Source organism: Notothenia rossii, assembly GCF_949606895.1.
Source record: "Notothenia rossii genome assembly, chromosome: 7".
In the NCBI taxonomy this organism is placed as follows: Eukaryota; Metazoa; Chordata; class Actinopteri; order Perciformes; family Nototheniidae; genus Notothenia; species Notothenia rossii.
This window is the reverse complement of record NC_136905.1, coordinates 18798561-18811459: the sequence shown is the minus strand read 5'-3', so window position 1 is coordinate 18811459 and position 12899 is coordinate 18798561. Positions and strand designations below refer to the sequence as shown.

At 41.6% G+C, this 12899-nt stretch overlaps 1 protein-coding gene across 4 annotated transcripts; it reads left to right on the top strand.

The window, feature by feature from the left end:
- The first annotated feature begins 415 nt into the window (after positions 1-415).
- esrp1 (epithelial splicing regulatory protein 1) lies at positions 416-12690 on the top strand. Of its 4 annotated transcripts, XM_079691861.1 has the most exons (17): positions 416-540; positions 653-784; positions 1134-1295; positions 1466-1582; positions 1945-2056; positions 2539-2682; positions 3179-3233; positions 3358-3468; positions 3602-3734; positions 3854-3896; positions 4168-4487; positions 6219-6443; positions 6770-7022; positions 8220-8400; positions 9591-9732; positions 10203-10292; positions 11334-12690. In XM_079691861.1, the coding sequence occupies exons 2-17, from the start codon at positions 653-655 to the stop codon at positions 11466-11468; spliced, it is 2355 nt and encodes a 784-aa protein (XP_079547987.1). In that variant the 5' UTR covers positions 416-540; the 3' UTR covers positions 11469-12690. The 4 variants fall into 4 exon arrangements, with proteins under 4 accessions (XP_079547987.1, XP_079547988.1, XP_079547990.1 ...); XM_079691862.1 differs by having other exon boundaries at positions 430-784; positions 6770-7010; XM_079691864.1 differs by having other exon boundaries at positions 430-784; positions 10203-10325; positions 11334-11471.
- Positions 12691-12899: the final 209 nt, after the last annotated feature.

Here is a 12899-nt window from a genome sequence, read left to right as displayed (position 1 = left end):
CATAGCATACACTTACTTCACAAACAGAATGAACTACCCACAAATAAAAACAAGAGGGGATCTTCCATTTTCAATATAGGCTACTTTCAATATGCTTATAGCTTACAACTTTATTAAATAATATGTGTGTAAGTAAGAAATTCCTAATAGGAATTATTTAATTATTTAAGAGCACGTGGGTACACCTTTTTATTCTTCAACTAGACCTCACCCTTTTATCATTGAAACTTGCAGGGCCCCGTAAATTGTTAATCAAATAGATACTCTAATTAGTCCTACTTTGATACTGAAAAATATGCAAAGAAACGTATTGATATTTCGTTCCTCCATGGTCTGCCACGTCCTAATCTGCAAACCACCTGAAGGAGGGAGGGGGCAGGTAAAGAGTCACGTGGTCACACAGGTAGATGCAATACAAAAACGGGGCACGTTCAGCCATTACTCGGAGATGGTGACTGCGGGAGGTTTCACGAAAGATTTTACAAGCGACGAAACTTGGATTTACGGACTTCACCTTTGGGCTTAGGTGTCACAGTAAAGGTGTTTATATACATTGGCTCCCGCGTGTTGATTTAGCAGGTGTATCTTCAGTTCCTGCCTTTTACTTTTTGTGCAGCATTGGATAATTTTTTTCGGCGGTGTTTGTGCTCAGATGACGGCGCAGGTAGACTACCTGGTGGTGTTTTTCACCGCCACATCTGGCGCGAGTGGAGAGCTGCTGGGATCCGACGAGAAGGAGCTCGTGCAGTTGGTTTGGCAGCTGGTGGATGTAAAGAACAAACAGGTGAAACTTTCTTATTTGTCACAGAGAGTTATTGTTAGTATAAATCAGGAAATGTAGTGGTAAACAACTCAAGTCGGAAATAGTCTCCAAAACACACTACAGCCATTTATAATACTGTTGTAAACATCTATGAGCTTAATTTTGGCTCTTAAATTGTTAAGTAAAATGGGATGACTAATATATTCTCATAAAGCTGTCTATATTTAAAACAGACTCTGACTCTGTTATGTGTTAATATAAATGTAATAAGAGTCTCTATTACTACATTTAATGTTATTTATTCAGGTTTCAGCTTCTATGAGAGCTTCTGCTTCTATACTAACATGTGTTTTCCTCTTCTCTGAACCAGTTGGGCAAGGTGAATGAGATCCTCATTAAGCCTGACCTCTCAGAATTGACAGAGAAAAAAGAGGAGGAGGAGGATGTGGTGGAGGAGAGTGTGGAAGAGGAGAATGGATCCGGAGCAGATAATGTCTCCACAGCCTCAAGTTTTGAGACAGCATTAAACCTGGTAATAACCTACCTTAAATCATAACAATAAGCAGCATTATACCTGGTAATAACTTACCTTAAGTCACTACAAATAATGTTTTTTTGTTACATACTAACTGTGGAGATACATGAGGATATATTGTCAGCATTTTAAATTATGTTCTAAATGTTTAATGCCTCGCCTTGCAGTTTCATTTAGAACTGTCAAACGAGGTGAACAGCGCGGGCGCAGGCACGTCGGTGTGTTTGTGTACAGACGGGCAGCTCCACATCCGCCAAGTGATTCACCCCGAGGCTGCGAGCAAGGTGAGCTGAATGGGTGAACGCCTTGCAGCCAGGGCGGATGTTCTCCAGGAACCTTCAGCGCTAACACAGTCACAAAGAGATATGTTGTGTCAGCACTGAGCTCCTGGTTGAATTGAAATTTGCAGTGAAAGTTGCTCTAGAGCCAAGAGCCGCTCATGAAAACCTGTCCAATGACACACGCCCATGTACATACCACCTACACGATGAAGCTGATAATATTTCCCTGAATGTCTTTAACCTGTAAAGTGTAAGAGAGAATTTATTCACCTGGCATGAGCAAACATTGATATGATGGCAATAAAAAGGCAGCTGTTGAAGGGCCGCTGGGTAACATCCGTTTCTTTAATGTCTCCCCTCTTCAGAACATCCTGGTCCCAGACTGTTTCTACTCTTTCTTTGACCTTCGGAAAGAGTTCAAGATGCATTTCCCCTCACCTGACCTCAAGGCTTTGAATGTACATATCATGGCAGAGTGTATCCTTCATTATGTCACTGTACATTTTTGTAATATTAATAATGCATTCATATTGGATTTTATTTTTGGGTTATTCGTGCTCAAGTATAAATCTTGATCTTTTGTGCCCCTCTATCGCTCAGAAACACGTATTAGAAGTTTGTAAGCCACGGGTGTTGGCTGCAAGACTGGAGGTTTTGAAATGCAAATGCAAATAGGGAAACAATGGCAGCACCTTACTCAGCGCTCAGTGAGCGAGTGTGTGTTTAGCCAACAGGGTAAACCCCACACACCCACTGAAACAGGATAAACTAACCTCTATGTGTGTGTTTTTCTTTTATCACGTGCCCTTTTTTTGTGGCGTTTCCATTTTTCTCAAATGTTACACCTGTCACATAATCACTTTGTACACGTATATCAAAACCTTCTTGCTGTCTCCGAACTGTAAACTGCTTTTATTTGGCTGTTCCTTGTTTGCTTTCCTTGACTGCCTCCCCCACAGCTCTTAGTATGCCTGTTGATGTGCCCCCCATGTGGGATCCCTCATCCACACTGGATCCCTCTGCCATACTGACCGCAGAAATAGCTGTACAGCAAGTCCAGATTATGGGCAGCATTGTCCTGGCCCTGCTTTCTGAGCCATATAGTGAGTACCATATATGACTTTACACAAAGGTGGAATATTACAGACTTGTCATTGAGTTAGGCCTCAAAGCTTACTGTGTGTGTGTTGACAGGTAAGATCAAGTGAGCAACAAAAACATTGTTCAAATGATATTGAAGGAAACAGAAAACGAATCAACTGTTAATTTAGACATTTCTCTTCAAAAGTGCTAATTATTTGTTGGTCTCAGATTCTCTAATGTAAGTACTTAAGTGCTCTTTTTTGTCTTTCATGACACTTTCCTCAAATTCTTTGGATTATTTACAATACATCTGACATAGCAAGCTATTTGAATAGGTTGCTTTCATTTAAGGCATTGACGTTATATGCCAAACAATTAATCAATAAATATAGGTAATAGATGAAAGATTCATCTACAAATCAGCAGTTTGCTCTAAATGTATTTTCTGTTGAAGTACAGGTCAGTTTTGGTGTAATTTGTGATCTCATGTTTGCCTCTATTGTTTTCCCATTACAGGCCACACATTTACTAACCAGGAGAGAGTTAGTGAGAAGTTTGAGAATGGCACTTGGTAACTAAAGTTTGCTCAATATAAATATTCTTGTTGCTCTATGCCTCTGAAATCAACTCCAAGTTCCACGTCTGCCGTGCTAATGTCTCTGTGTGTGCGTGCTTCTTCTTTTGTGTGTGTGCAGCAGTAAGATGGAGAAAGTGTGTGACAACTCAGTGATTAGAGCCAGAGGGTTGCCCTGGCAGTCTTCTGATCAGGACATCGCTCGATTCTTCAGAGGACTCAACATTGCCAAGTATGTTGGACCAATATTACCAGCACTCTCATTTATGAATTTTGTATCTTTAAGTAAATGTAATATACTAAAAACCTGCTGTTGACACAAGGTTCAACCCCCTCTCTAATGCTCTGTATGTTGTGTTGTTTAGAGGAGGGGCTGCATTGTGTCTTAATGCTCAGGGGAGGAGGAACGGGGAAGCTCTCGTTCGTTTTGACAGTGAAGAACACAGAGACCTGGCGCTGCAGAGACACAAACACCACATGGGCAACAGATACATAGAGGTAACCTGTCTTATCCTTAAAGTCTGCATGAAATAAATGGATCAGCCACTCTACCTATATTAATCCAATCAATTGAGACACAAAGTCTTAACCTTTGTCTTGTTCCTTTCTAATGGCAGGTTTACAAAGCATCAGGAGAGGACTTCCTGAAGATAGCAGGAGGTGAGAAGATATAAAAATTAGTAAAATTAGGTTTGGTGTTTTGTACACAATATAATTTGACCATATTAAGTCCTGAAGCTCTTGGGTGCCGCCTGGTTTAAAAGGGAATTTACTGTTGTAAAAATCAACACCCAAATTATTATCCAAATAACAAAAATGCAACCAAAAAAACACACTGTTTGGAAAACTTAATGCTGTTGAAAACCACACTGTGGTCCTTTTTATTTGTATGGTTTTAGTTAAGGTGTGTCTGTGTCCCTGTGTGTGGCAGGTACCTCCAATGAGGTGGCGACGTTCCTATCCCGGGAGGACCAGATCATAGTGAGGATGAGAGGTCTCCCCTTCATCGCCACACACGAGCAGGTGCTGGCCTTCTTCTCCCCGGGGGACGGCCTCAAAGAGTTGTGTCCGGTCAGCGGAGGGGTGGACGGCATCCTGTTCGTACGCTATCCAGACGGGCGTCCCACTGGCGATGCTTTTGTCCTATTTGCCTGCGAGGAACATGCCCAGAGTGCTCTGAGGAAACACAAGGAAATCCTGGGCAGAAGATATATTGAGCTGTTCAAAAGTACAGCAGCAGAGGTCCAACAGGTATGTCAGGGTGTGCGCCTTGATGTGGGTGTGCATCTTTGTTTGTCTGTACGTGTGTTTGCTAGCTTCATTATTTTAGCTTTACATGTGTCACTTCCTTTTGTTCTGTCTTGTTTTCCTCTTTGCTTGCTGAGGGTAAAAAGAGGGTTTTAGGAAATATGTAGGGATGTAACGATACCAAAAACGATAATATCGCGATAACAAGTCCACGGTACGGTATTTGTCGCGATATTGAATAATAAAGGGAAGAAGAAAAAAAATCATAAATGTTATTTTTTCAATAAAACATTTTTTTACTCGGAAAATGTTTCTTTATTACATAATAAATCTGATTTTTACAGCATTTGTGTAGGATAGCAGTATTTTAAAGTGTCAAAAACAAAGTGACAGTAACAGACTGGAACAAGAAAACCAGTGTTTTTGTACCTACTGGTACTACCAAACAAAGTAAGCATTTTCTTTATGCCACTGCATCTCACAAATAAACAAGGACATTTAATAATCAGACCCTGCAATAAAATAAATCGAGTTTCACTTTAGTTTTTCAAGTAACTCAACTCAAACTCACTAGTCACTCACTCAGCATCATCAGACAGGTTTTTAGGAATATGAGAATGTCCACATTTCCAGGTATTTATAAGCTGGGGTGTTTGGGCATTTACAATATCCCCTGCTCTGGAAAAAACTCTCTCGCTTGGTACTGATGTTGCTGGGACACCAGTGGTCGCGTTAACCGAATATTTTATTTAACAATGACGGAAAAATCTGAAAGCAGTCTGTCATTTTGACAGATTAGAACAAACTCGGAACAGCGCCAACGTTTCCCCAGAGCCAGGCTCTGATGTTATGCCGTGTTATGCATGCCCTCCAAAAGGAAATGATATAGTTTCCAAACCGTACTTTGCCGTACAGATCAATACATGTCTGGGAGGTTTTGCTTTACGCTGTGCGCGTCCCGCGAGGTGCATGCACGCACGGCATAAGATCGAAGATCTCAATGGGACCACCTGGTTAAATAAAGGTTTAAAAAAAAAAAAGTGTTTAAAAAAAAAAAAAAAAAAAAAATTTTAATTCTTTTTTTTTTTAAATCGCGGTAGATTTTGTCAATCTCACGACGGTATTGGGAAGTTTATTTACCGCGATATTCGGTATATCGTTACATCCCTAGAAATATGTGTTATTTTGTTTATGCACACAGCAGGGAGTGTGTGGGTGTGTTACTTTTCTCCTCAATTGTTGTTGGAGTTGGGCTTGTTTCCCTTCAACAAATACTCTGTGAAAGTTTATTAGTCTCTTTCTCTTTTGTTGGTCTTTCTCTGTCTTTCTCCCTCTCTTGTGAGTTGCAAACACGTTGACTAATTTTCTTATCTTGGCAGAGTGATAAGACCACAGCCCAGAGCCATATCTATGCAGAGGCTTTACCTCGTACGATCATGTATGATGGACTGAGAGGTTTTATTGCTCCTCTCTAGAAATGCAAACAAGCCAGCGTTTGTCTCAAATAGCATGTCTTTGTTGTACACAACATTTCTGCTAAAAGTTGGCCAATACCATATCTGTCTTTTACACGCTTTCTTGATTTTAAATGTAACTATTAATAGCATGTGTGTATTATGGTGTTTAGTGAACACATATGTTGGGTAGGGGAGACAGGCTACACTTAAATCAGCTTGGCCTCCTTGACTGTTTTTGCTCCAGGCAGAGTATGTAATTTATGTTTGTGTGTTTTAGGTGTTGAACCGGTACTCTTCGGCCCCTCTGATCGCTGTGGCCCCTGCCCCCTTGGTGTCCATGCTGCCCACAGTGTCTCTCCTGCCCCCTCCTGGTGGTTTGAGAGACTGCCTGAGGCTCAGGGGGCTGCCGTACACAGCGAGCATAGAGGACATCCTCACCTTCCTGGGCGAGTTTACACAAGATATCAGACCACATGGCGTGCACATGGTCCTCAACCAGCAGGTACATGCAACAACCGCACTGACTCACCCATGGACTCACATTCTCTCCGAGTAGGTTTTCACTACATGATTATAAACGAAGAGAACATGTATTACCGCGATAGTAAATTTGCAAAAAACAATCAATAGTGCTACCGGTGGATTCACCTTTAAAGGATTGGGGGTGGGAGATAAAGCAAGAGCGGAAAAACAGAAGTAATTTAAGAGGCGTTTTATCATTATCTCCAAATATTACCATGTGTATTATTAACCTGTTATCAATATCTTCCTGGTAATTTGCGACACCCCATCTCTAACACAAAGCGTGACCTCTGACTGTGTTTCCAGGGTCGTCCATCAGGCGACTGCTTCATCCAGATGACCTCAGCAGAGCGGGCGATCCACGCCTCACAGCGGCTCCACAAGCACGTCATGTCCAGCCAGCGCGGGGCCAACAGCCGCTACGTGGAGGTGTTCCCCTGCAGCGCGGAGGAGATGGGCCTGGTGCTGATGGGAGGCTCGCTCTCACACACACATACACACACACACACCCGGAACAGGAGTGGGACAGGGCTCAGCCCTCCGCCATGTAAGTCAAGACGTAAGTGCCGCTGGGAGCTGGGGGTGCTTCGGGACTGCAGGGTAGGTGGGCTCCTGCCCTGGGGGGCAGGGTGGCTGGGTTTCCTCCAATCTAGTACTATAGGCGGGTCTGACAAAGAGAGGATAACAAACTGTGTGTTGGTGTGTGTGCGTGTGTGTGTGTGTGTGTGTGTGTGTGTGTGTGGTACCTCCTTGCAATTTAGTTTGATTCAATTGCCCATCTGCATGCACCGAGAAACCTCACGTGTTAACTGTTATTCTACCTTTTCACCTGTGTTGTTCACACAATCTGATTGTAGTTTATCTTCTTCAGTGGCATGTTTGTTAATTAATCTTAATTTTACCACTTTACCACTGCTTGATCATAAAGATCTGACGGGGTTGGAGAAGTGTAGCGACACAGCTACTCTGTAAAACTTCAACATGGCTTACAACTCTCCAGCCTTCTCAGATTGGTAGTGGTGGTTTGTGGGATTCAGCCTCAGTAGACCGGCACACCTCAGGTGTATGCGTCTCCTGTGCTTGACCAATCAGTGCAACTGTGGGTAAGGTGTGCAGAGCTGAACGCTGTTGTGTAGAAATGTCTCTTGTTCTCCGTGTCTGTAGTTCCTGACCATCATGCACTGGTGCACTCCTAGTATACAAAAAGAGGCTCAGTTAAACAGAGGTCTAATGTGTGGCCGGTAGTGACCGAGGATATGATTAAACAACAGGACATTTTATTTAAATTAAAGCTTACTATACTATACAAACTTAATGGCACACAAAGTCAGTAGCTACAGTAAATCAATGAAAAAAAGGTAACAAAACAAACGCATCAAAATGAAATAAATCTGGGTGCACAAATGTAGCTAAACGTACAGTAAGAAACGTTAAACTTTGGAAGCAGAGCTGTGGAAAAAAGTGTACGGACTGAATATCATTAAATAAAGAGGCACCATTTATCAAAATGCAGGTCAGTACTGTATATTTTCCATAACAAAAAGGGTACTTTCTGTTAGCTTCCTTAATTTTAAATACATCTGAAAAACCAACTTTCATAAAAGTAGCTGAGTAATGGCGGTCATTGTTTGCTTGTTTGCATGAGCGCCTCTCTCAGAAACAAACATTGACCAGACTTTATCACCATAACTCTAAATCTATTACTGTTAGTCTGTTTTTAACTATTGCTCCTCTCCCTCTGTTCTCTCTGCTCCAGGTTTATCTCCACCCTCCTACTCCTTCGGCCACGCTCAACCCGTCATGTCGTCAGAGGCGGCTGCTGCCCTCTACCCTCAGATTGGTCAGATGCTGCTGGCCCCACGCCCCCTGCACCCAGGACATGCATACTACCCCGCCTCGGCTCAGCTATACATGAACTACGCAGCCTACTACCCAAGGTAAACAGCGATGTTACAGGTGAACAGAGAGACAAATGGGGGCCTTTCAATACAGCCCTTCATGTTATCTGATTCCTCGGTCTAGGACTTCAGACTTTCACGTGTATGAGATCCCTCAGTTATCTCAATATCTTTTAAACCAGTCCTCGGATTATTCCTAACAAGGACCCCATGACTTATTATTTTGTTGCATAATTTTATCATGACAAAAGTGTGGTTAATAGTTTTGACAAATGAAATACATTTGACTAAGAACTCTCATAGCAGGAGATCTTAAATGTTTCAGAATAAAGATATTTTAATCGAAATAACAGGGTTGAGTTCAAGCAAAACAACCAAAACTTAACTGGTTTAAAAAGGTTCAGTGCTTTTCACCATGTAGGATATACTGCCATGATGACATTTTCTAATCAGACATGCTTTCAAATTCACTTTCTGTGGTAATCACAAATCAAATGAACCGCTTGAGGGTTGTTAGAGAAAGATTTAAGATCTGAAGATCCTGTCATTGTTTATTTGTTGGCTGTGTGCTGATGAGTGAGTGAATAAGAAAAACAAACCGGTTTTGTTTAGATGTTTGATTTACTGAACCTTACGTTTGCTTTTATAATGGTAACTAGAAAAACATGCATGCAATAAAGACATAACATATACTGAATTTAATTGTATGTTATGTATATTGGAGAGCCCTTTCAAAATTCAGTATTTTGTCACTGATATTCAATTTTGCGTTCTACTTGCACATTTTCCCTGTGACCTTCCACAAAGACTGCATGTTATGTCAACTGCTTAAACATTGATTTGACTGCAATAATTTGCAATAATACCGTAGTGAAGTGTATTTTTTTAATAAATCTGGTATTTTATTGTCTCCAAAGCCACCAAAAAGAGTGTGGAAAAGAGGTGTAGTTTTGGTTCAATTGTGTCTTTACAAGGAGAAGGTTGGGAGAAGGTCAGTTAATAACTGAACGCTGTGGTATCAAAGACCTTGGTAAACTTCAGTGACCTCTGTTTCTGCTTGGTTAGCCCTCTCTGTCATTGAGAAAGCATTTATAGACGACGCCCAGAGTTACTCTCAATCTCCTGAAGCGTATCTGTTTTGTTAGCTCAGAGACATGCAGTTTTCAAGTTGGTTTTTTTCTTAGATATTTTTATGATAACAGTCTGCCTTCTCTCTTGTCTCTCTCCAGTCCACCTGGCTCACCCACCGCTCTAGGTTTCTACCCCACCCCCTCCTCGCTGTCCTCCCAAGGGGGGTTGATGCGCATGCCAGGTCTGACATACAACAGCAATGGAGTCAAAGACCTCATTAATGCAGTGCAGGGATACCAGGTAAGAGACTTAACCATATATGCTTAATAACTCTTCATACAGTTCCTACATGCAAATCTTCTGTGGCTTCCTAGCTCACACACATCGCTGCAGGATCTAAGTGTTGTATTCAAATCTTCCTCTGCTGTGGGTGTGTCTTGTCAGGCATGCACTGTGTTTGCCCAGAGGCTATCAAACTAGTTTATCCTGTCTCCTCTCCCTGGTTTGTCACACATGCACTGCTGCTTGCTTCGACTTGAATCAGAGAAACTTAACTCTCGTTTTAACTTGGAGAAGGATCCCAAGGATATGTTAAAAATATATATATATATATATTAAACTAAGAGACATGTGGAGTGAGAATGTGCAGTTTGTTTTTTCACTCTTTCATGTTGGAATTAAAAGGTCCTTGTGGCCTTTAGGTTAGAATATATGGTTGTTTGTCACTCAGCCCCTGTCTCTGTCATTCCTCCCCCTTCATAACACCACAGTATACCCCAGAGGAAGCTCTCATGCACGCCCACGGGGCTATGCACGCTCACGACCCGACCGGGACATTGCTTACACAGCCCAAAGAATGGGTGTGTATTTAAGGTGTCTAAGGCAGGTGGCAGGTAAGGATTAGCTCAGTGAGGGGTTTAGTTTGTCCATGGTTGTAGCTGCGGCTTGGGTTTGGAATGGTCATCGGGGAAACGGGGCTCAACAGCAACATTCCCTATGCAGACATAAGTGCTAATCACACGCAGTAGCAATAATTGACACATTCTCGGTTTGGGTTGAGTGGTTAGAAAAAAAAATTGAATTTGAATCAATCCCTGTTTTTTCTCTTTAATTGTTGTGGCTTTCATCGCAGCGTGATCGATCTGATACAGGCTACTACATTTATGTCTTCAGTTATTTATTGGCTAAAGCGATAGCCAAGAGGATTAAATGACCGTTCCTAAACCCCTCCAATCAGTAATTTTCAAATGGTAGCTTAGCTGTGTTATAGCAGACCTTTTAGCTTTGGATTTCTGTCTTTCTTTACTCTTTAACTCATGAGTTAAGAAGATGGTGTTTTTTAAAATCATCTTTCTTCAATAAAAACACCACAATAAAAGTGTGAGGGTTGGATTAGACACTGTTTATCTGCTTTAATATGAGTTGCAAACGTTAGCATGCCCGGCTTACTAACGGAAAAAGAAGTAGAGGCATAAACTCATATACAACTCCAAACTGGGTCAATTTTGATTGAATTAATAAAGCAACTATGGCTCAGCAAAAATTAAGCATTTTGAGTACTGCAACTGCTCTCATTCGCACTTCCAACTAGATTTTCTCCAACCCCAAGTTGGGCTTATGGGTATTGTAGTATTTAAGCAGTAGTGCAAAATGCTTGACAGGCATAGCAACAGTAACTAAGGGGGTGCAGGGCTTAGTGAACGGTCGGTGGTGGTGGTGGTGATGTTGTGAAATAATGACGGGTAATAACAGGTGTAGCCTTGAGGTGGATGAGAAGGTGATGGGTAACATCTGGTGCTGGTGTTAGGGCTCTGTGTTTGGCTCTGTTACAATGGGATAATTCTCTTCTCTCTCTCCTCCCCCTTCCTCACCCCAAACCCTCCTTCCTCCCCCGCCCCCAGAGTCCCGCAGATTCCATGTCTCTCCTGAGCAGCAGTCTGATTGGTCAGTCCAGCGGAGGTGAGGCTTCTCTCATGTCCCTCTCCGGTCTCATGGCCAAACCGGGGGGGCAGTACCTGGACCTGACCCTGTTGTAGGGTCACAATTTAACAAAGGTCATGTGACGATTTGTTATATGTCAAAGACTTGTAATGTATTGTTAGGTTTTTAAAAATAGTCTTTTAGATGTGTTATTTATATCTTTAAGATCAGAAATTAATGTATTTTATACCAAAATCATTGTGCCCAAAAAAATAGCAGTTTTGTCTTATATTGCACAGTGTGTATTTTAAAAGCTTTATAGAGATGTTTTTACATGTAAGAATATTATAATCATGATGATATATTTGCTAGCCAAACTTGAGAATTATGAACTAGTAGCTACATTTTTTCCAAAAGCTTCTCTGTGAAGAGTGAAAGTGTGTGTGAGTGTGTTTTAGTGTGAAAGAGATTAAATTGAGTATTATGCATGGCTGTGTTGATACGTCTTAATACTCAATCTGTTTATGCAACTCATTTAATGTGTTTATATACACTTGATACAGTACACAGTGATTGTATTGGAAGCTTTAGTGCATGAAGAAGTTAGTAGTACAACTTTTAAGATGTTTACATAATGCCAAATATCAATGCACTGCTAATCAATAAGACTACTAATGAATATTATAGCAGTATCTTCGAATGATAACATATGTTACACTGTGAGTTTGTCCAACAGTCAGCCTTCACTTACAAAATGGTGACATCTCGCACTCATTAACCCCCTCGTTCCCTTTATATCTGCCCTATACGGGTGTGTTTCCATGTTGTGAAATGCATATGTTGTCTTGCCCTTTGTTTTTGACTCACATTTGAACAGAGGACAGTCCCACTTCTCTGTAACATAACCACAGGGTTGCATTCTTCAAGAAGACTCATGTCACAAGCTCTCATCTTACTGATTGAATCTCAGGAGCCAGAGGTGGTTTCTGACCGATTTAATTACATGTTTTGCTCAAATAAGACCACAAAGATGTTATCAGGTCATCACACTTTCCTTGTCTTCTTTTCAACATCTATGTGGGGGATGCAAGACAGGTTTCCCTGCAGAAATCGTTTTGCCATTTCTCTTGTTAGCTGAATCATTTGGAGAGTTGAAAAGCAAAGGTAACAATGAACACCTCTGACGTGTATATTGTGAATAATTAACTTCACTGCCACTTTTGCCCTGTTTGGGCTTCATGTTGCTGTACACGCATCATACTGTACAGTGGGAGTCCTGCTCAGGATGTCAAGCTGTGTCAATGCTGAAACAACAATAAATATAACATGTGAAGTCTGCCAGCTATCAGGTGTTTAATTTCTCGATTTGCCTTTACTCCACCTTGCTGTGTACTTACTGTGTTGGCTGTATTTTGGGAGGGTTTGTGAGGGAGCACAAACACACAGGTGTAGTTGTCTGATGACAGAATGTTGCTGGAGGCCAAACTGGTAACTCCCTCACGCCATCCTCCGTGATTACTGCTGCGTTTCACACACACACACACACA